General features: G+C 40.8%; 4 protein-coding genes across 4 annotated transcripts; all 4 read right to left on the bottom strand.

The window, feature by feature from the left end:
• Window positions 1-542: 542 nt before the first annotated feature.
• On the bottom strand, window positions 543-6,164 carry clcc1 (chloride channel CLIC-like 1). The gene is made up of 11 exons (XM_079266963.1): window positions 6,048-6,164; window positions 5,770-5,940; window positions 5,543-5,650; window positions 4,221-4,331; window positions 3,854-4,075; window positions 3,569-3,709; window positions 3,386-3,485; window positions 2,585-2,682; window positions 2,333-2,479; window positions 1,687-2,247; window positions 543-1,154 (listed from the first exon to the last, which is right to left on the bottom strand). Exons 2-11 carry the CDS (start codon window positions 5,899-5,901, stop codon window positions 1,062-1,064), a joined length of 1,713 nt encoding a protein of 570 aa, XP_079123089.1. The 5' UTR covers window positions 5,902-5,940; window positions 6,048-6,164; the 3' UTR covers window positions 543-1,061.
• A 1,061-nt stretch (window positions 6,165-7,225) lies between these two features.
• LOC306776525 (chloride channel CLIC-like protein 1) lies at window positions 7,226-13,439 on the bottom strand (the record flags this gene model as incomplete). The annotated part of the gene is made up of 7 exons (XM_079267238.1): window positions 7,226-8,178; window positions 8,264-8,410; window positions 8,703-8,800; window positions 9,525-9,624; window positions 9,715-9,855; window positions 11,675-11,782; window positions 13,431-13,439. 7 exons carry the CDS (start codon window positions 13,437-13,439, stop codon window positions 8,050-8,052), a joined length of 732 nt encoding a protein of 243 aa, XP_079123364.1. The 3' UTR covers window positions 7,226-8,049.
• ftsj3 (FtsJ RNA 2'-O-methyltransferase 3) lies at window positions 13,085-20,040 on the bottom strand. The gene is made up of 21 exons (XM_079266781.1): window positions 19,886-20,040; window positions 19,612-19,717; window positions 19,045-19,091; window positions 18,776-18,855; window positions 18,387-18,486; window positions 18,046-18,240; window positions 17,846-17,961; window positions 17,560-17,664; window positions 17,182-17,282; window positions 16,983-17,069; window positions 16,730-16,873; window positions 16,305-16,440; window positions 15,848-16,041; window positions 15,589-15,703; window positions 15,349-15,430; window positions 15,059-15,212; window positions 14,876-14,973; window positions 14,567-14,669; window positions 14,134-14,317; window positions 13,895-13,989; window positions 13,085-13,756 (listed from the first exon to the last, which is right to left on the bottom strand). The coding sequence occupies exons 1-21, from the start codon at window positions 19,950-19,952 to the stop codon at window positions 13,501-13,503; spliced, it is 2,565 nt and encodes an 854-aa protein (XP_079122907.1). The 5' UTR covers window positions 19,953-20,040; the 3' UTR covers window positions 13,085-13,500.
• A 737-nt stretch (window positions 20,041-20,777) lies between these two features.
• plaat1 (phospholipase A and acyltransferase 1) lies at window positions 20,778-23,135 on the bottom strand (the record flags this gene model as incomplete). The annotated part of the gene is made up of 4 exons (XM_079266823.1): window positions 20,778-20,879; window positions 21,649-21,917; window positions 22,584-22,722; window positions 23,109-23,135. The coding sequence occupies 4 exons, from the start codon at window positions 23,133-23,135 to the stop codon at window positions 20,778-20,780; spliced, it is 537 nt and encodes a 178-aa protein (XP_079122949.1).
• Between the last annotated feature and the right edge of the window lie 48 nt (window positions 23,136-23,183).

Genomic DNA, 23,183 nt, shown 5'->3' with positions numbered 1-23,183 from the left:
ATATATACATGTACATACATATACACGTACATATACGTGTATACCGATTTTTTTATATGTAGATATATATATATATATATATATAGAGATATTTATATAGATACATATAGATCTAGATATATATATATACACACACACCAGTATATATATATATATTCATATGAAATTTTGAGTCTGAAAGACAATGACCTGAAAGATTTGACTGGTGCAGTTTAAACATTTCAACATCTTGTCCTTTTGTGTCATAATATTCTTGCCTATTTATTTATTGAAGACTTTATATCAGGAACTGATTTTGTAATATACACATTGGTTTATGCATTCATGAATCACCGATCTTCAACTTCCTCCATCTGCCGAACCATGCAGACAGCAATCCTTCTATGATTTGCATAAGCAGTTTGACTCGTCCAAGACAAAGTGAAAGGAAGAAGCACCGCTGTTCAGCAACACTGACTTCAGCATCGCTATCAAGCCCTCTATGTACAAACGGTTAATAATCACACAAAAAACTGCAGAAGGAAATTGTTCTCCTTTTTAATTTACAAAATGTACACATTTCAACTTCAAAACTGAAACATTATAATCAATAAAAAAAATTTGCCATTATTACAGTGAAACTGGATAAAGTTTGTAAGAGCATGATTTAAGACACATTAGAACACCAGATCACGTAATGCTGGTTTTAACATTTCATATTTCCCTGATACCTGTTTCAGTCTGGCTGCTCTGCGGTTGATTGAACTTTTTGCTCTTCCCAAATGAGGAAATACAGCGGAGCTGAAATCATCATAAGATAATAAACAGATTGACCAAACAGTGGTGACTGTTGGTGACTCTGTTCAGGGAAAGGCACCGTCAATCGATCGCACAGCAACAAGGTAAAGTTAGTCGGCAACACTTCAAAACGTTCAAGTACATGCAACATTATTTTAACAATGTCTGTCAGACAGTCAGTCGGGGCCATCAACCCTCCTTGGCATCACCGCCTGCACAGTCCAGCAAGAAGCCCCAAACACTGACGACTTTTATCTTCCAGCTGTGACTGATGTTGAAGCAGTCTACTCCACTGATGTCTCCTGAACAGGAACTCCGACAGTCTCAACAGGTGGCAGTGAGACAGAGGAGGAGGCGTCTTCAGCCGAGTACAGATCCTGCAGGGAGGGGGTTTACATCAACAATGTATTCAACAAAAATCCTCACATGTTCAGATAGAAATGTCTGGTTCCAGAGAGGAATGATGCGGTAACTAAAACCAATTTGAATCAAACATTAATTTAATGATATTTTGGGCACGATCAAGTTCAAACAGAAGTATGCCGTGGCACCCCGGTTGAAATCCACTGCACTTATAATTAGTGTTATTAAGAAAAATTTAGAAAAACTTAAAGAAATATGGTGTGGCAGCAAATAAATACGCATATTAAAGCTATAAAATCTATCCATGGGTTACTGGCATTCACATTCACAAGCCGTCATCAAAACACAAAAATAAAAACACAAAACTGCCAATGGCAATGCCTCATTAAAAATATGATCTAGATATTAAATATGTATTTACCTATTCATGTTGCATGTGCTAATCTGAAGCATTAAAACATAACAAACAGTGTACTTTAAAGGTTAAATCACAGCACTATTTGAAGTCTTATGTTGGATATTAAAGGATATTTAGAAAGAACTCACCTGAACATCAGTTTGTAAAAGCGGCCTTTCTGCTGGCTGAGATTGAGGTGCTTCACCGTCTCTGCTGAGTTTATTTTGAGAGAGCTTTTCATTCACTTTCAGCGGTTTAGTCTTTGAGGGCGATGCATCTGATTCAGTGGGTTTAGTTTTCGATTTGGTGGCGTTAGCAGCAACACTACTAGCACTTTCCCCTCCTCGCTCCTCTAGTGTCTCACGCAGGCTTTCTGAATCTGACTCAGCGGAGAGATTCTGCTCCGCATCCGTCTCATCCTCACTGTGAAGAGGCTCGGCAGTGCCCAGTGACTCCACACCCATCTCTTCCCTGCGTCTGTTGGGCTGCCTCTGATGAACCTGGTTCCTGTGTAACCGGCCTTCAACGGCTTGTTGCATTGGGACCTGTTGCGGTGCGTCCCCTCCTGCTAAGTTGTCCCCGGCCAGGATCCTCTGGACTTGAGGCTGCGGCGGCTCGAGCTGTGGAGGAGGCGGATCCCCTCGAGGGCGACGAAAAGGTGCAGCGATGCCATGCTGGAAGGCTGCCTGCACGCCTCCATACATGCAGACCTGTTGAAGAGTTGAATGAATATAACAGTGTAGAGACACATCATTTGATCTTGAGTGTCAATGTAATTTCCCAAGGGGTCCTTACCACAATGGCGAGCACGATGGTGAAGAGAACGGGGATCTGCAGGGTAATAGGTAGATCTTTGAGGAGTGCAACAAGAAACTCACTGATCCCCTGTCCAACGTGCTTTAGCGGCTCTGTGATGAAGGTTGTGATGGTAACCGCAATCGCCTAAACAGAGAGGGATGTTTGGAATGTACCATTTGTCATTATTACGCAGCATAATACAGCCTGTATGTGCAGTGAAAAGTCATACATGCAATCATAGCGCCCTACCTTGGTTGGAGGAACCAACAGAATGGGGTTGACCATGAGGACTTCATAGTATTTCTTACAAGGATCACCTTGAAGAGTCAAGGTGCTTCTGTACCACTCTGCAAGAAAACACCCAAAGACAGCAGAGGGAGCTGAGACAGCAACTAAATAGAGTTCATTCAGTGGGAACTAGAGTCTTTTTTCAAAGGCTTAGTAGTATCACTGTCAGTAGAGAGAGTGCATCCTCTCCAAGAAAATCTTTCAAAACACTGGAAACAATGAGATTTTGCACATTAACGGGTAACATCTGTTGTTGGTTTTTTAAACTAGACCATATTTTCGTGTCTAAGTGACTAATGGGGACAACGATTTTTGAAATTGGCCCAGTATTGAGCAAGAACACTGCAGACGGCAGCCGATCCACGGGACTGCAATGTAATTGCTTGGCACAATCTTCAAAAAGGGGAAAATAGGGTCCAGGTTATAAAATACTGACATTACCCTTTAAATGTGAATGGGGGACAATGGTGTTGAACCGATATATGGAGCAGCAGGAAGGAGCAGGACCACAACTCATTTTCATAGTTTCAGATCAGTCCATCAATAGCCCCAACAGGGCCTTTTAAACATTATGAGTGAGAAACATTTTTCACGTCACTGCTGTGTGTGAAAACCATGCGTGCCCAAATTTGTCGATTCTGAATTTGTTAAACAGACAGATTAAAGCAGCTATAATCCTTATTTTCATACGAAGAATGTATCAAATGGTAATCGGTTGAAGGTACGTAATATACTGTGTATTTATACTTGTAATTAGCTCACCTTTCAAGCTATCACTCCAGTCAATCTTCTTCACTCCAGTGCATTTTTCATAGACACTGTCCATCTTTGCTATGTTGCTTTGGTGGTCAGCAAAGGCAATCTGAAAAGAATGTAATGGTACTTCAAACGTATCCGTCTAAAATAAAACTGAATGACAGCTGAACGAGAGCTAAAGAGCTTCACCTTGTACAGATATAGCCAGTTCCAGATAATACTGACAAAGAAGCTGACACCAAACAGTCTCCTGAACTGCATGAACCAGGACATCGTTGACCACAGCTGAGTGCATATGATGGCCACTATAATCAGAACACCCAGACCCATCTGGAACACAAACAGGCAGAGTACAACTTGATTGGTTGCACTAGATGGAAAAAAAAACCCAGAAATTATTCGTCGACTAATCGATCAGTCGACTGGCAATGAAAATAATTATAATAAACTGTTTTGATAATCGATTGAGCTTACTTTTAAGAGTGTGTCAAGCTCCAGGCCAAAGGTGTCTTCAAAACGCCACTTCCAGGCCTCGTAGTCATGTAGTCTGAGATCTACCAGTATCTGACTGACGGCATTGTCTAGAGCGCCTGTTCTCCAACTGTCCTCGCCCTCCAACAGTGCCTGAATCTCGGCCATGGCTTGTGTGGAGAGTTTGACTTTGGCATCATAGAAGACCTCCGAGGAGTCACTGGGCTGGGGACAAAAGGGGACAGGTAGCACTGTCAAATATCGGCCACATGATGACTGCAAGAAAGGTTCAGTGAAATGGATGGATGGTCAAGCAAAGACATATTCAAAGCCACATAACACACACAATGCATGTGAAATGCCCACTTACCAAACCAACTCTTTGTATTTCCTTCCGGAGTCTAGTGAGGAATCGTTTGAACACTGGATTGCATGTGGGCTGCTGTGAGATGAGCATGACTTTCTTCTTTAGCTCTTCAACCTGAATGAAAGCAAAGCACAATATTTGTGATGCCAAACAGATGTCACGCATTTTTTATTCAACACACACAGGCTATTATAGACTGTATATCCTTCATTGTTTGAAGCACTTCAAATGTTTTTACGAAAAAGTACTAAACCAATAAAGAGTGACATGTACAGTCAGGGCCATAAGTATTTGGACGGTGACACAATTTTTCTAATTTTGCCTCTTTACACGACTCCAGTGGATTTGAAAGGAAGCAGTCAATATGTGGTGGAAGTGTAGACTTTCAGCTTTAATTCAATGGATAAAACTAAAATATTACATGAACCGTTATGGAATTATGGCCATTTTTATACAGTCCCCCACATTTTCAGAGGCTCAAAAGTAGTTGGACAATTGTCTGACAAATGGTTTCATGGCCAGATGTGGTCGGTTCAGTCACTATTTCATGAAAAATGATGCCGACAATAGGATTCAAAATGTTAAATTAGCATTTGGCAGCTGGTCCTTGGAACTCTCAGCATGCAGGACCAAAAATGTGTCAATGCAAGTGAATGAGGCCATTATTAGGCTACAAACACTGAACAACCCTATCAGTCAGATAGCAGCAACATCAGGATTGACCAAATCAACAATTTATCCTTCAACCACATAATGACATTTCAAATCCACTGGAGTTATGAAAATAGGCAAAATTAGAAAGATTGTGTCACAGTCCAAATACTTATGGCCCTGACTGTATTACGTACACACAAACATGGAATACAGTTTATTAGAGAATATTCCAATTGGCATAATAATTTGAAGTCCACAGCTGTTTGCACTTGTAAACATTGTGTCATTATTGCAGTTGAATTGGATGTAGCTCAGTGTCAGGTGAATGTCATTAAGATATTTGGTTAGAACAGAGCCTTACGGCATTTGATCATCTTAAATAAATACATTTGTGGAGTCCAGCCGTGGTTTGGGATCATTACAGCTGTGCGTCACGCCTCTTTTATGTATTCAAATGTGCCGAAAACAGCAGGAATCAAGTTGGCACAAAATTGGGAAATGAGAAAGACCCTCAGTGTCTTGTTTAAGAACAACCAGCCGGACAGGTGCTTGTTCTCAAGAGGATGTGAACTTTTACTTTGCAGAGTGAAGGAGATAACAGTGTCTTTGAAGTCTCCAGCAACCTCATGCTCATTCACTTTTAAGGCTACTTAAATAGTATCGTCACAAACCTGTCTCTGTTGATCCACAACTTGAGAGCGACACGACGTCAGGTCCACCTCGTTGGAGTCCTGAGTATACTCTCTTCTCTTGGTTGGGCCATTGGCATATTCTGCTGGCTATTATGTTCAATACACACATATTAATAGTCACAACGGAGATATCAACATAGCTTCCGAGCATGCAGGTCAAAGTTAGAAAATGCCATTCGTTCAGTATACATTTAACATCACCCAACCTCTGTAGGCTTCCTCATCGTCTTGGTGCTTGAGTCGTAGTTGAGCATATCATGAGGGTCTATCCAGTCGTTGTCCGCCTCCTGTCCTGTGGTAGCCAGAGGCAGGCTGCACACCAGGACAACGAGGAGCATCCTGGCAAAGAGAGAAGGGCACTTCCCCAACGAACCGTCCTGCGTTAAAGATAGCTGTGAGAGGAACACCTCAAGGAAAGTGAAAGCGAATAACGTTAACTAGCTAAACATGCTAATGGTAGCTGCTATGATAACATCAGACCCACCGACTCAACCTCGACTTTGAAGACACTTTGATACGCGAAGGCTTCAACATTACGCGTAATGTTAAATACTTTTCACTCTGATCTAACTACACAAGCAGCTCGGTGTTACAATCACAGCAGAACCGCTTTACGGTACAAGCATTTGTCACGACTTACGTCCACCGCAAAGGCTCATAGGAAGTATAGTTTTTAGAGGAAAAAGCCGCACAAAAGCAGAACTCACTTCTCTCTACAACGATTATATTTTGGTCAATAAGTCTTAAATTCAGTTTTGCGAAATGTATAGATTATTTATTTTTGTTTTGCTCTGGAAGAATATCATTTATTGATTTATTCTGGAAGAGCAATTATCTTCTTAATGACAAAAACAAGCGAGCGAAGGACTTTGCAAAATTAGCGGAAAGATTAACGTGAGACAACATCCGGTTTTCAAAATATGTCAAATAAGGGTGAAAGATTACCGTCAGATAACATCCGGTTTCCAAAATAAGATGTCAACTAAGATACAAATTGCATTTGTGGAAATAAGATTAAATTAATTATATTAACATGAAGTATAAAACATGTTACCTGCATCTCGTGAGTTAAAGGGAAACAACAACAAATTTGTGTCTTTATTCTTTGATTTGAGGGTTGCTGGAAAGATGATGAAATTAATGATATCTGACTTACTGATATGTATGTGTTCAGGACATTTCTGACCACATCCAAACAAAAGTCAAACATGTTAACTGTACCAATTAAGAGATTTTATGAAGTACAAACTGAACTGAAATTGCACCTTCAAATAGCAAATTTCTGAAATGTTTAAGGTGCTATGAAAATATTATTGTCAATATTTCCATACAATGACTGATGTGTATGTATTCAGGACATCTTTGACTCCGCACAGACTGAAAATCTGACATTTTTACTGTACCAATTAAGAGATATTTCAAAGTAAAAGTCATACATTTGTAACGAGAAACAGGTAGATTTCTGAATGTTTGAAGTGTTATAAAAAGTATTTTCTCAATAATTCCAAACAATGACTGATGTATATATGTTCAGGACATCGGTGACTCACCCCATAGAGAAAATCTGACATTTTTTATTTACCAATTAAGAAATATTTCAAAGTAAATTTCATACAACTGTACTGAGAAAATATCTGATAACTGAATATTTGAGGTGCTATAAAAATATTTTTCTCAATAATTCCATACAATAACTGATGTATATGTAATCATGGCATCGTTGACTCCACCCATACTGAAAATCTGAATCTGAGACAATTTGTCTAATTTCAGATTAGATTTTAGAGGAAATGGTGCATAGTTACAAAATCATTTCACCACATGTTAATAGCAGACCACCTCAAGGTGTCACTCAGACAGAAACCAGAACATTCTGATGTAGCATTTCAAAATGAAAGCCCGCTCTACTTCGGCCCAATAAACGAAACATTTACAAAATATCACCCAAACCCCGAGTCCCATCAGTTCCAAAAGTTCCTTAAAGTAACGCAAAACAGTCCGATGACAAACAAACAAATCCCCAAAACAAAGTCAACAACAGGTGGAAGCGTGGCGAGATGCCGCGGTTCCTCTGTCCCCAGAACTCACGCAACCACCACCGCCCGTTTAGCTGCTGGTCCTCTGTGCCGTTTCCTATCCTATCCCTATCCTGTGTAATAATTACAGGCAACTAGTAACATTCCCAAGTACAGCACTTTATATAGGTGAAGGAAAATAACCCACAGGTTCCCCATTCACAATTGCTGCACACACAGGCAGACTTCGGCAATCATTACAGTGTTAACAGCAACACTGCTAGCACTTTCCCCTTATAGCTCCTCTTGTGTCTCATGCAGGTTTTCTGAATCTGACTCAGCAGAGATTCTGCTCCGCCTCACGCAGCTCAGCATCCGTCTCATCCTCACTGCAAGGAGCAGCATCTCTTCCCTGCATCTGTTGCGCTACCTCTGACGAACCTGGTTCCTGTGTAAACGGCCTTCAACGACTTATTGCGGTGCGTCCCCTCCTGGCTGCGGTTGCTCGAGCTGTGGAGGAGGCGGATCTCCTCGAAGGCGACGAAAAGGTGCAGCGACGCCATGCTGGAAGGCTGCCTGCACGCCTCCACACATGCTGACCTGTTGAAGAGTTAAATTAAGATAACAGTGTAGAGACACATTATTTGATCTCAAGTGTCGATGTAATTTCCCAAGGGGTCCTTACCGTAATGGCGAACACGATGGTGAAGAGAACGGGGATCTGCAGGGTAATAGGTAGATCTTTGAGGAGTGCAACAACAAACTCACTGATCCCCTGTCCAAGTTGCTTGAGCGGCTCTGTGATGAAGGTCGTGATGGTATATATGATCGCCTAAAGAGAGAGGGATGTTTGGAATGTAACTTTGTGTGTGTCATTCCAAAATGAATGCAGATATTCAAAACAGATTCCAATTTTAAAACAGTTTAGTTTAGTTTAGTTTAGACAATGTTGAATGGGAACACATTTATATGACAAAGGGAAATGCTTTATTCTATTTCCTCAATAAATTATTAAGTAGAAAATAAAACAGCATTACCATTTGTCATTATGATGTCATTGTTACGCAGCATAATACAGCCTGTATGTGCAGTGAAAACTCATACATGCAATCATAGCGCCCTACCTTGTTTGGAGGAACCAACAGAATGGGGTTGACCATGAGGACTTTATGGTATTCCTTACAAGGGTCATCTTGAAGAGTGAAGGTGATTCTGTACCACTCTGCAAGAAAACACCCAAAGACAGCAGAGGGGCCTCAGAGAGCAACTAAATAGAGTTCATTCAGTGGAAACTAGTGTATTTTTTCAAAGGCTTAGTAGTATCACTGTCAGTAGTAGAGAGTGCATTCTCTCCAAGAAAATCTTTCAAAACACTGAAAACAATAAGATTTTGCACATTAAAGGGTAACATCTGCAGATGGCAGCTGCTAAACGGGCTGCAATGTAATTGCTTGGGGCAATTCTTCCCCGTCCATGTACGTCCACTAAGTGCTTGTTTTAGCCACAAGTTCCGATTGTTTTGTGTCGGACAACATTATAGAAACGAGTCTACAGAGGAAGTCAACATTTTTCCTCACCTTTCGCCGGTCCGGTCGATCCGGTCTCTTTGTTATTGTGTCTAACCAAGTCTCGCTCAAGGAGAAGTCTCGTTCTCAAATCTGGTGACTTGTTGCAGCGTAACAAACAAGATGGCTGATTATTTAGCTGATTTTCACAATGTGAATGAGGCTGCAATACGTTTTGCTCTGGCTTAAGACTGGAACTATTTCAAAAAATGTTGTCACCATTCGTCATTTAGAAAAAAAAGGGAAAATAGGGTCCAGGTTATAAAATACTGAAATACTGTAAAGCAGCTATAATCCCTATTTTCATACTAAGAATGTATCAAATGATAATAGGTTGAAGGTACGTAATATACTGTGCATTTATACTTGTAATTGGCTCACCTTTCAAGCTATCAATCCAGTCAATGTTCTTCAGTCCAGTGCATTTTTCAGAGACACTGTCCATCTTTGCTATGTTGCTTTGGTGGTCAGCACAGGCAATCTGAAAAGAATGTAATGGTACTTCAAACTTATCCGTCCAAAAAAAACAAAAAAACTGAATGACAGCTGAAGAAGAGCTAAAGAGCTTCACCGTGTACAGATATAGCCAGTTCCAAAAAACACTGACGAAGAAGCTGACACCAAACAGTCTCCAGAACTGCACGAACCAGGACATCGTTGTCCACAGCTGAGTGCATATGATGGCCACTATAATCAGAACACCCACACCGATCTGGAACACAAACAGGCAGAGTACAACTTCACTGGTTGCACTAGATCGAAAAAAAACTTGGAAATGATTAGAGCTACAACTATTAGTCGACTGGCAATAAAAATAATCAATTTGATAATCAATTGATAAGTACTTTTTGATGAGAAAATAGCAGAAACTGCTGTTTTCAGTCCTTGAAATATAGAGATTCTCTGCTTTTCTGTTTTAAATCATATTAAATTGAATATCAGGAGATATCTAGCTCATGTTTCTCTAATACAACCACATTTTGAAAACCAGGATTCTTGTTTACGTGATGTTTAAGAAATGAGTTTACTGGAGAAAGCCGACATTTTGTGCCTTCTCAAATCCTTTCCTCGCCTCCTTGCCTTACGTCTTGGTCCGCCCATGGGAGATGCGAGCATTTAACAAATAAGACATACTGTAAGTATCAGGTGAATGTCATTAAGAAATGTTGTTAGAACAGAGCCTTACGAGGAGCTACACAAACAGAAAGTTTGATGAGGCATTTGATCATCTTAAATTTAAAAAAAATTGAAAATAGAAAGGAACATTTACTTTTGTAGAGTCCAGCCGTGGTTTGGGATCATTACAGGTGTGTGTCACGCCTCTTTTATTTGTTTAAATGTGCCAAAAACACCTCTGCAAAGGATACACCTGTGTGTCCTTGCTCATAGCTCCTCCAGAGAGCCTCCTCGATCCTCGAGATGGATTTTAAGAATTGAGATGTCCTTCAAGATGGAGCGCTGAGATCGATTTCTGGGTCACAAGCCGGAGGAGCGAGGAACCAAGTTGGTACACAATTCAGAAATGAGAAAAACCCTCAGTGTCTTGTTTAAGAACAACCAGCCGGACAGGTGCTTGTTCTCAAGAGGATGTGAACTTATACTTTGCCGGGTAAAGGAAAGAACAGTGTCTTTGATGTCTCCAGCAACCTTATGCTCATTTACATTTAAGGCTGCTTAAACTTGCCAGTCATGTGAAGCTCCAGTTTTTAAGTTGTACCTATGTGTTGTTGTTTTTGTTGTTGTATTTGTTGTTTAATCTAAGCTAGTTTTTGTCAACTGTCCTTATTTGTTTCTATGCGTCTTGAATTCTTAAACAGAAAATGTCGTTAATAGGGTGGTAAATGTCTGCAAGAACGGACTGGAAAAGCCTGTCTGTCCTGTAGGCTATACTATTCCTATTCCAGGAACTAAAGATGTACAGGATTGTCATTATCTGCACAGCACGCTAGCTCATACAACTTTTAATTCCTTTATTTAATTTCCCCAGAAGAAGTTCGTACAAATACAGATGCCATAAAGTCACAAACCTGTCTCTGTTGATCCACAACTTGAGAGCGACACAACGTCAGGTCCACTGCTGTTTTGTAATAGCTTTTTTATGTATTATTGTTCATGTCTTTCTTCTTTTCGCTGTTATATTATATTTATAGTTGTTTCACTCATAGGGACTTGTAGCATTACCATTGCTTAGGAGTTACTGCAGGTGTATAAACCACTATCCCTGAACAAACACAAGCCATCTCACACTCAACACAATTACATTATTTTTCTTATGTTGTTTGTAATTTTGTAAAAGTTTAATATTATATAGGTGGAGGCTTCAAATAAGCCCAGTTGGCTAAACTAAGCTTCGTTGGAGTCCTGAGTAAACTCTCTTGTCTTGACATATTGGCATATTCTGCTGGCTGCAAGGCATTATGTTCAATACACATATATTAATAGTCAGAAAGGAGATATCAACATAGCTTCCGAGCATGCAGGTCAACGTTAACAAATGCAATTCGTTCAGTATACATTTAACATCACCCAACCTCTGCAGGGTTCCTCGTCGTCTTGGTGCTTGAGTCGTAGTTGAGCATATCATGAGGGTCTATCCAGTCGTTGTCCGCCTCCTGTCCTGTGGCACAACGAGGAGCATCCTGGCAAAGAGAGAAGGGCACTTCCCCAACGAACCGTCATCCGCGGAACCTCGGTCACGTCAGCCGACGCTTGAAATGTAATGCTCGTCTATTCGTGGTTTTACGGTACAGGTGCTTCAAAAAGCCCGGAAATAGACCTGTATTTGATCAATAATTTGCCCAATTTGATACAAGTCAAAGACATTATTTAGTATATTGTATGAAATCCAACAATAATACAATTTGAAGTTACACTGCTGTACTATCTTTAATGGAAAAAGGGTTCGAAAACTATAATATACCTAATAATACTCTTTGATCTGTAATAAAAACATTTCCTTGGTAGCTAAAATTTCCATTGGAGTTCTGTTCATGATGACCCCCATATATGTCCATGTCAAATTTAATGTAATTGTACTGTAGTTTTTTAGAAAATCAAAGGCAAAGTTAGCTGAAATGGCATTCATATTCATAAGTTCCCCATATTTGACAAGTTATAAAAACAAATCCATAAGGGGTTATATTAACCTTTCACTGGATTGTTGTTCATGAGGAGCCTTATGTCCAAGTTCATTAGATTTTACTGCACGATTTTTGAGAAAAGTAAAGGGAGTCAACTCAAATGACATTCATTTTCAGAATTTCTCTATTTGACAAATAAATGCAGTAAAAGAAAATACAAAATAGCAGAGAACAAATACATAATTGACAGCCAGTTGAACTGTCAGCTTTTACCGTCAGTGTTTCACAGCCTCAAAAACACAAGATGAGCAAATTGTAAAACTACAAAATAGGGCTGCCCCTTCTTAGTCGACTACGGGTTCTTTAGGCCATGCGTTGTTTTTAATGCTTTTTCCATGCCGAATTGATTTTTTTTACATTTTAAGTGGTGCTTTTTGTAGGATTCACTTTGGAGAAACTTGTTTTACAGGTATGACAATTAATTCAACTTACCGATTAGCCGACAAAATCATACGATGAAGAATTGTTTTTGGTCGAGGACAGCCCTAAGTATAAAACACATGGAAGACTCATTTCCGCCGTATCAAATCTGTTGTAACTGCTGCATCTGAACACTGGACATAGATCACACTTAAACTTGATCACACCTGGTAGCTCCCAAGTGCAATTGTCTCATACTGTCCTCTTTTCCAGATAGAAAACGACTAATGCAACTTCTAGTTTATTATTGCTGTCATTTAGCTCATCCTGAGCCACTACCAGCACAAAGCATTATGAATTATTAAATCCTTTCAGAAAATTTAAGTTCTGAAAAAGTAAACTACATTGTTTTCTTAAATCACAGGAAACGCTGAATTAAAGACTCGACAATTTTTATTGCAAAAATGTGTATAGAATATTTACATTAATAGCAACATTTATTAACCCGTTTACTAGGTTTTACTTGAGATTCTGCCATTTACAGTTAAGCTGTTCAGTGAAACCACTTTGTTCACAGAGTTCAAGACAAATGATCTACATCTTTAGAAAGATATGCTAGAACACCAGCCTTTAAATACCACAGAACATATCTCAAGGAGCTTCAGGAACCTCAGCAAAAAATGCTAAAAGGAGGGCATCATGTGAATGACAAGTCATTTTAGCCTCTGTACATGATAGAGGAGCCTGTGGGAGGCATCGTAGCTCACGAAGCTCTATAAATGCTGACCTGCAACATGAGGCCAGGCAGTGTTTAACAGTGAGAAAGGCAAGACTGTGAGAGCACTACGGCTTTAAATTTATTTTCCTTTTCGCCCTTTACCGCCCTTCATCCCTCCTCTGCCACCCTTTGCAGGTCCTCCTTTTCCTTTGCCCCCTTTAGCGCGTTGCTCTTTCCTCTGCATCCCCCGCATGTCTTTCTTCATGCGACCGTCCACCACTTTGAAGGCTCCCTTGACGCCGGCGGGCCGCCTCACCTTCCTGCCAGCTCCCTTCTTGGACACAACATATGTCACTTCTCTCTTCTCCTTCCCCAGGCCTGCTTTCTTGTAGATACTAACAGAATGGGGGGGGGGGGGGAAAGGAGACAAAAAGATTGAAATGACAATTGTCCTGTCTGACGCAATGCATTTAGTTTCATGGAGTCATTTTCTTTTGGGGCGCAGCTCCAACCCTTCACATGTGATGCCATACCTCCTCAGCTGAGCATTTTTCTCCTTCTCAGAGATGTCCACTGTGTCGACCACTGCCTCTGCTTTCTTCTTGGCCTGATCCATCTTCTTCAGCATCTGGAAACGGCACGGAGAAACTAATGAATTAAGATCTACAGAAATAATTAGCCTGAAGTTCCCATAACAGATGTCTGATCTTTTTTTGTCCGCTTCAACTTTTTTCATCCACTCTTGCATCATTGTACTTTTCACTGATCTTACCCTCCTCTTCTTCCTGGCTTTGGCCTCAGCAACTCGTTTGATGGGTCTGGCATCGATCTCCTTCCATTTCTGTTTGTACTCCTCCACCATCTCCTTGGTGACTGGCACCGGCCTCTTCCGGTGTTTCTGTTCGTCGTTCAGGAACCACTCCGGGACCTCCCACTGCTCCTCGGAGTTAGCAAACCTGCAGGAGCATACAATCATAAAATCAGATAATGTGTGTAAATTGAAGGCTGATAAAAAAAAAACTGTGTTGTTAATGCATGTGGCACCTGGTCACACATTTTACTAGTAAGGAGAATCACATTATTTTTAAAGTCTGGTGTTATTCTAAATTTCTCTTATTGTCTTCCCTACGTTTCCGTGGCACTTGACTTCTAATAAAGGCCCCGGCACACTCATTTATGGATGTGCCACACAATGAAACACACACCTGTGAAAGGAGCCGTCCATCAGGTCCCTGGTTCTCTTCTTAGACGTGGCAATCTGACAGCCCAGGGCCAGGCCCTCTGCATTCAGGATCCTGGCTCTCTTACCTGAAGAGCACAGAAACCACAAACAAAGTTACACAAAAGCATGAAGCTGGACAACTTTTACTGGCTGCATTTATTACACATGTATTTATTCATCTTGGTTACATATGTTACCTTGTTTTGAATGTGTCACTTTCCAAAATTTAGAATGGGTGTAAGTTGGACATCGCCAGCGTAACACCTGAAATATTAATGTTTCATATACTCACTGGTGCTTTCTACAGGAACAACCTGGAAGTCATAGTCATTGGTCTCTCTTGGCATCCCAGCAGCCCCTTCAGTGGCCTGCTTCATCTTGGTAATCTCCCTGGAACAAGCAGCAACATACTTCATTATTTATTTGTATATTTGTTTAGTTGACAATCGTAAAAACACCGTAAATGACGTTTTACTTCTCATCGTCGCTGCTGTCATCGGAGTCGCTGCCACTTTCCTCCTCAGCTTTCTTTGAAGGTACCGCCTTTTTCTCCTCTGGTGGAGCATCCTTCTCTTCCACCTTTACCTCCTCTTTTTCCTCCTCCTCCTCCTCAGCTTTCCTCCTTTTCCCTTTTTCAAAAGTAGATCAAAACGGTCATTATTTTGTCAGTTCCAGATTTAGGAGAGCCGGTTCTATACTCGATTTATGAGCATATTGTGACGACCATGTGTGAATAAATGACTGAGAAACAGGGGAGACTATTACTGTTTTTTTTGTTCTGAAGAAACTCGGTCTGTTGGAGTTCACTCTCTGCATCTCCTTCCAGGCCGATCTCAGAGAATATGCCCTACAAAGCAATAGGATGGCAGCGTCAACGGTCACAGATCACAAAGAGATATTAACTCATTTGCAGGTGCAGAACATGACACAATGAACATTCTACACTATGTTACGTTGTATACTATGCATACACACGTTACATTAGGGGAGCACAAATGGACGAACCTTGCTGAACCACAGGTTGGTCTCTCGTTCCTTCTTCTCATCCTTTCCCTCCAGTTCCACCAACAAGCCACTATCCTGCCCTTCATCTTCCTCTTCCTCTTCAACGAACTTTACTCTGAAAAACCCCAGACGCAAATAAGCAAAAACTAAATAAGAGAACAATTCATGATTGATAGTATGCCCTTTGTCTTTTTTCTGTGAGAGCAGGACATTATTTCCAAAACATCGACTGACTTTCATGCTAAATTACTTCACTTACTTCTTCTTTTGAGCCTTCATCTCCAGCTCTTTCTGTCTATACTCCACCTCTTCCAGTTCGTCATCATCTAAATCAGAGGCCAGGGATATTTTATCCGCCTCGTCATCCTCTTCGTCAGACAGGTGGAGGTCTTCATCTTCATCTATCAGGGCCTCTGCCAGCTGCATGTCCCCTTTGGATAAATCAGCCAGGGCCTGATGGAGAGAAAGTAGCAAGTAGCATCAAATTAGCATTGGGGACAATAGGTTATGGGGACTGAATCATTATTTGCTTGTCTCCCCAAACACTAAAATCTTTTGGCAGGAGACATTAGAGATGGGCCGACAATATCTGCACCAAAACTGCAATTTGATGCCAACGTAAATCACTAAACACAATTAAGATTACATGAAAAGATTTTGCCAACACAACCCAAGGGGGAGGTTTGCATTCGTGTGCTCGTCTGTGTTGTCTTCACCGCTTTCTTCTTTATGGCGCTGAGACAGAACATGGATGAGTCGTGGGAATCTGCTATAGAGACGCCAGGCAGGTCCATCTTCAGCGCCACCCTCTCCCTCAGCTTCCTCCGCTCCTTCAGCAGCTTCCTCTTCTTCCTGTTGGAGCATGACAGTTATACAAACTCTGTTTTCTAAAGAAATCTTAAAAATCGCATATTCCAGTTTCTTATTTTTCCACTAAAACCACATCAATGCGAAAGGTTAACAAGATGATAAGAAGTCTATTAAAGGGCTGCAGGTTCATTCAGTAATAGTTCGGAATCTTTTTCTTCACAAACCAGCCTGTGATTCTGTTAGTACTGCAACAGATAGTCGCAGAAAATTACAGAGAAAATTAAATCCTTAAAGAAACAAAATCGTAATCCTGAACAGCTTTGTGTCGTACCGTTTGAGCTCAGCCACCTCCTCAGCTTTCAGTTCTGCCAGTTTCTTCTCCATCTCTTCCTCGTCATCCTCCTCTTCTCCCGCCTTCTTTTTCTTTTTGTCTGGTTCTTCCTCTGAATCCTCCTTTTCTTCATCAGAACTTAAGCTAAAAACAAAGCAAATAGGATTTGTTTTATTAATCTGACATGACACATTCTGGCAAAGATGTGAAAATATTCCATTGGCTTTTTGTAAATATGCTGCAAAGACTTTACTTGATCTCTGGGTCACGCGGTCCGGCCTCCCCCTTCAGTTTTTTGGCCAGGAACTTCCTCAGCTTGGACCTCCAGGTCAGCAGCATTCTGCAGGTGTGAGGATGGAGGAAAGAAGAGCACACCCACATGCATGATTGACTCATTTTTACTCATCTTTTTTATTTCTCGAAAAAAAAACATCACCAAAAACCGGACTTACCGGAGCTCTTTGCGGCCCAAGACTTTGATGTCACGACAACACTCCTTTATCTCATCACTGGTGGCCGGGTGACACTCCAGGTCTGGGTTGTCAAAGGTGATCTGAGTGAAGAAGACAGAGGGAGAATTAAAAAAACAGGAGCGCTATTACTTAGCTTGATCTATCCCGTCTCTTCTCAGTACATTGCATTCTGTGGACTGTGAAGCCAAATAACGAGGCCAGGATAATTAATTATACATCTTTCACTTCCCTCAACATCCTTCCCATACAGCTGCAATTTACAGTATATAAAACAAGATTTTCTATGAAATGGCAGAAAAGGTGTGGACTTCCAGCATCATCACTCATTGACAAGTTAAAGAAACACAGATCTCTCACCTCACTGGCTTTGTCCAGGAAGTCTATGGCATTGTCTGCTGTCAGAAAGGACGTCACTGTGAAAGTGTAGTAGAGTATGAGATCACCATCTTTGTATCCCTCCGCCTGTAACAAAAGAGCAGCAGCTTAGACAGTAAAGAATGCAATATGGCTAGTAATATGTAAACAGCTATTCAGGACACTACAGGAAATCATGGGAAAGTTAGTCTTGTTGTTCTTAACAAGTTGATTGAAATGATCTGTTGATGATCGTCCAGTATTACACCATCTCATACAGGGTACATGCCTTTGGCTTCTTGACGGGAATCAGCTCCTTCACAGTTTTGACCTGCACCTCCACCTCCTTGAACGCATGTTTGGGGTCAAAAAACCTACTGTCGACTTTGTCTGGGGCAAGAAAACCTGGTAAGGAAAAGATACATTTAATTTAGTTCGGATGTTACTGTGGAAGTGTAGAAGAATTTCTTCTTTCTAGCTGCCACTGACCCTGACAGACGACAAAGATCTCGGCGGACTCGTTCCTAGACGCCTGCGGCTTGGTGGCCTGCACCTTCTTGAAGAACTGCTGGAAGATCCAGAGCAGTGGCTGATAGTCTTTGGAGCGGAAGACCTTGGTGACGAAAGTGCCACCTTTGGTCAGAAACTCACAGGCCAACTTCATGGCCATGAGGGTCAAATGAGCTGAGGGTGAAGTAGGGGAAAATGGGAGATTTTGAGACATTAGGTATGTGTGGTACGTGTATTTGAATCAGAACTACAACTGTATCTGTAAATCCTGACTTATGAAGACGTGTGACTGGAACTTTCTTGAAACTTGTGGCACTTACCTTGTGTGAAGGCATCATGTTGCCAGTTGGCTCCCACATTCGGGGCTCCGTCATTTAACACAACGTCGACCTTCCATGTCTGCAGTTCCTTTTTTATGGCCTGTATATGAGATAGAAAGTATCTTAACAAATCCACGTTGAAGCTTTCCTCCAGTTTGTGATTTTAAAGAAATGTGATGCTTGGTAAACAGTGCAGGTGTTTAATGCCATGACGGAACCATCTGTGTCTCTGGCGTCACATTTTTTTGCAGGGCTACATTGGTTATTCCTTGTACAATAATAATAATAATAATAATAATAATAATAATAATAATAATAATAATAATAGTGTATGCAGCACCGCAGAACTGATGTCAGTGACGTGCTGAACTCTGCAGCAGCAGCCTCACCTGTCTGCATTTGTCAGTAGTGATGTCTTCTTGCAGCACCACCACGTTGGGAATGGGCCTGATGGGCACCAGGTCAACACCTGACAGGAAGAAATACTTTAAAAAAACCTTTTCTCCCAGTATCCTGGTAATCAACATTAGATTGCAACTGAAAATAAGGCTTTTCCAAACCAACAATTAAAGACTTGTCAAAACAACTGAATCACAAAGCCTAAGCAGAGGCAGAGCAATGTATTACCAGTTAATCATATTGACGACATCACACTCACCAATAATGAGACTTGACACCGGCATAAACTTGGTCGCCACCTGCAACCTGCAAGATGATTTTGATTGATGAGTTTGTTCTTGTGCTAATTATATTCCACAACATACATTTCACTCATCCGTCTTCCTGGGCAGAGCATACAAATACACAGGACCTCAGCACTCATTACAGTCCTCTGGGAAATCCTAAAACGGGAAAATAGTTTTCCATTTTACAGCAGCATGCTGTATCTTCAAAGATATTTGCATCATTGCTGGAGGGCTCTTGTTGAGCTTAGTCCAACTGTCCAAAGAGGACATTTGTAATTACAAAATGAGCAACTCTAAATTAATATCGGAGGGTTGAACTACTAATTATATATAGACAAAAGTTCATTACAGTTGAGATAGATTACAGAAGATTTTCTGACTGTCTATACATGTTTGGCGGGATAGAATGAACCAGCGTACTCAAATTAGATGACATGTTTTGCCCTCTGTGTCTCTACAGTTTGGGCACCCCTGATTTTAGCCCTGGGCGTGTTGCGCAGGTACAGATAACTTTAATTAGCATCTAGTCGGAAGCTCACCATCCACCAGGAGCAGCACACAGGTCGACCAAAGCTCTGGCTTTCTGTAGAAACTGAAATTTACGGTTGAGCTGGATAAGCTTGAAGGAAGAACGAGAGCGATAACCTGAAAAAGACAAAATATTATGTTACCAGACAGCTGACTCTCTGAAATCCTCATCCGGCACATCGTTATGTAACGTTAGCGTTGATGAGTTAGCTAGCAAGCCTGCTAATAATGCGAACATCTACTCCTGTCTCAAGAGTGCTATCTTTTAAAAGAGTGGTACTCTACCTGTTTCTTTAGCCAAATGGTAAAACTTATCCTTTCTGGTTTTTCCTACTTTGAGTTTCTTCCCCATCTTTGTCGATGTGGGTTTTTTTACGCTATACTCTGGAACGGAAAAATCACACTTGAGTCAAACGTCCACGAAAACAACACGTGCGAATTTCTCGACGCACACATTCAACGTCACACAGCACGTGACGTTGTTTCTTCTTCTTCTTCTTCTGATTAGTTTCCCTGTGGTTTACGGGACGTTGCGACACCTGCTGCCTGTACCGCACAGCAGAGCCGTATAATAAATAAACAGACGAAATCAAATGGTTAGAAGTCAAATGCAGTTACTAAGTTACCGTGCTTCAGTTCAATAATGTAATTTAGAGAAGCTTTCCACTTTAAATGTTGTACTTTTTAGTCCACCACACATCACTGAATACAGTTAAGAAAGCGCTAAATGATGCACGATGATGCAGTTAAGGGCAACTTCATCTAAATCACAAAAACAACACTGGCCTACTTTCTCTTACACAGTGGTATCTAGCCATGCAGATATTTTAATTATATATTTATTTATTTTGTGAATGTTTTTAGATTGACTACATGTGAGACTTCAACTGCTAAGCCCCCCTATATAATAGTGATGGTGAATAGAATTGGATTTTTTTTGGTGATCTCCTCGGTGAAAAATCACTTTCACAAATTTCACATTCCAAGCTTCAACTTTATTAATATTTGACCAACAAACACCATTTAAATCAAATGGTGTTCACTATATGAGGCCAGTTTCTGAAAAAGTAACACAATCATTTGCATTTTTGTTCAATATTTATTTTGATTTTATTTATTTTCAATCACAGCCGCATGAATGTTGGGAGACAACACCCATCAGTGAAGCACACAGCTGTCAGAAAGGCCTGTTTCTGGATCGCGTGTTGATCAGTCCCAGGACAGAGAAGGCACTGGCTGCTGCCGTCACCAAACTGATGGCCCCGATAGCCCGCGTAGCCTGAGGAGACAAGGAGGACAAGAGGACGTGGTCTTAAATATATTTAATAACAAGGACTGTGCTTATGTTGAACATGTTGTTTGCAACATACTCAGGAATGAACAGCAAAGATTTTTGAGAGGTTTATATAAATGTTTTTATCATTGTTCCACCTAAAATCTGGTCACGAAACCATTGGAAACTTTAATTAATTTAATTTAATTAATTCAGCCTCACCACAGCTGCTCTATGAAGAATACTTTTCAAGGTTGTGGGGGTGAGTGACATTGAAAACTTTAATTTTAGGTGGAGTATTCTTTTAATATCCACCCAGACTGTAGCACTAACTTTAACAATACCAAACCTGTTCCTAAACCTAGTCCAGACAGGCTCACTGATTGTGTTTAGGTGAGTGTTTATCTTTGCCAAACCTATGGGTATTACTAAAATGGAAAGAATCTACTCCAGGTGAAAGTAAAAGTAAAATAGTCCCTTTATATTACACAATCTGGCATTCACAATCACAGAATTGAAATATACACATATAAATAGTCTGGAGTTAAGAAAGTAGCACAGGCCATTATAAAGTAAAGTATTTTATGGTAATGTTTACTTGAAATAAATCTTGAGTCTTTTAAATGCCCTGTTCCCTTTAAAAGTTATATAAATACAAGTGGAACTATGACTGTGGTGACAAGTCACCAGTCACTGTGGCAGCCTATGTTGAGTGAAAAGCTAGTATTTTACCCTAATGGCACAAAAGATGGAAACAAAACAAACAGTGAGAGACCTGCTCGGATACCCCTTCCCCGTAGCGCAGAAGGGTAACAAAGTGCTCGCAGTTGCTCCCCAGCAGGTCATAGGACACCTCCTGGTCAATGAGGACTTGCGCTCGCTGAATGATTTCAGAGACGGGCAGGGGTGTGTGGTTGTGGTCGTACTTGTTGTTGACACGGTACGAGTCGCTGCCCACCACCTCCTTCAGCAGCTGCATGCGCACCACTGCCTTCCTGCTAAAGACGGACTTCACACTGGACATGGCAGCTGCCTGGTTCTCATCTGGATAGGAGGAGCAGAGCCTCAGTGTGATCACATGTATCTACCAGAAGTGAACATTGTAGGATCTTGGACCTGGAATCTTGCAGATTTAGGAAAAATAGAAAGACAGCTGATGTAGGGATGCACAACACAAACTGATCCCAAAGGCATTTAAGATCCTGGTCACAGAGACAAAATGTATCATCAGCGTGTATCATTTCATCAAAACTGTAGTGAGAAAGACAGGGGAGATCCACTTGGTACAAAAACAGCCACAAGTCCTATGCAAAGCTGAACTATTCCGAATATAGAGACAGCTGTCAGGCTAATGTTGTGTTTCAGAGTGTAAAACTCTTACATCACAACTAAGGATGCTTTTAAACTTCAACTTTGTTTGTTGCTTGATTCGTCACAAATATGTCATATTCTACAACAATACCCAAGCTTCCAGGGACTCTAAACCAAGTCAAATTGGTGGAAGACGTATTTAGTATTTACATAAAAGTCATAATACCACAATGTAAAAATACATTCAAAGTCCGTCATTTGAAACACTACCCTTTTTCTTACGATTTTAGCGTCATCCAGTTAAAGTGTGTCAAAATCAACCAATGATGTCTGAGTTATCACTTTTCTTTCTTAAAGTTAGCTCAGCGGTTGGTTATACACATCTCGTTTCCTACTGACCAACAGGAGTTAAGTTGATGATGTAACCATCTCCCAGGTAGAGAGCCCAGTGCTGATAGGCCGGTCGAAAGATCTCAATGAGGTCACCAGGCTGGGGGTCACCAGAGGGGTCAGGAAGGTCGGGGTCATTAGAGGCCATCTGCACACAAAGTGGGAGACACAGTATGATGCAGCAACTATATCTCACACATTGACTGCTGTCATGAAAGTTATGCACAGCTTTCAGTTGTCTTTATGTGTCTATTTTGAAAAAGAAATTTGGTCTTAAAAAATGGAACATTTGGCAATTTGGAAATGATTTCATGTCATAATCGAGAAACATCTGATGCAGTTTGACAGGACAAATTATTGAAATGTTATAATTTAGGGAATCTATAGCAGTAAATAGACTCTTGAAATGACTCAGACATACGTTTCTCTTTTCAAAAGTCAGCAAAGGTCCTTCATACTTCATTATTACATATCCACATTCGGCCATCATAAAAACACACACTGTTCATTTTTACATTCTTTCAGTCAACTTACAGTCGTGTTTTGTTGTTGTTTATCCATCCCACATCATGCTTCCACAAATTCTATAAGGAAAAGAAAACAAACACA

Source organism: Melanostigma gelatinosum (genome assembly GCF_949748355.1).
Source record: "Melanostigma gelatinosum genome assembly, chromosome: 4".
NCBI lineage: Eukaryota > Metazoa > Chordata > Actinopteri > Perciformes > Zoarcidae > Melanostigma > Melanostigma gelatinosum.
The sequence above is the reverse complement of the archived record's forward strand: the minus strand, read 5'-3'. Positions and strand labels throughout refer to the sequence as shown.

Coding starts and splice junctions, on each gene's coding strand:
- clcc1 (XM_079266963.1), bottom strand. CDS start 5,901: ATGCTCCTCGTTGTCCTGGTGTGCAGCCTGCCTCTGGCTACCACAGGA. Junction 4,332..5,542: donor TTGTGGATCAACAGAGACAG/GTTTGTGACGAT, acceptor GCTTTCATTCAG/GTTGAAGAGCTAAAGAAGAA. Junction 1,155..1,686: donor TTTTACAAACTGATGTTCAG/GTGAGTTCTTTC, acceptor CCCTCCCTGCAG/GATCTGTACTCGGCTGAAGA.
- ftsj3 (XM_079266781.1), bottom strand. CDS start 19,952: ATGGGGAAGAAACTCAAAGTAGGAAAAACCAGAAAGGATAAGTTTTAC. Junction 18,241..18,386: donor ACATGATGCCTTCACACAAG/GTAAGTGCCACA, acceptor CTTCACCCTCAG/CTCATTTGACCCTCATGGCC. Junction 13,757..13,894: donor AAAAATGCTCAGCTGAGGAG/GTATGGCATCAC, acceptor CCATTCTGTTAG/TATCTACAAGAAAGCAGGCC.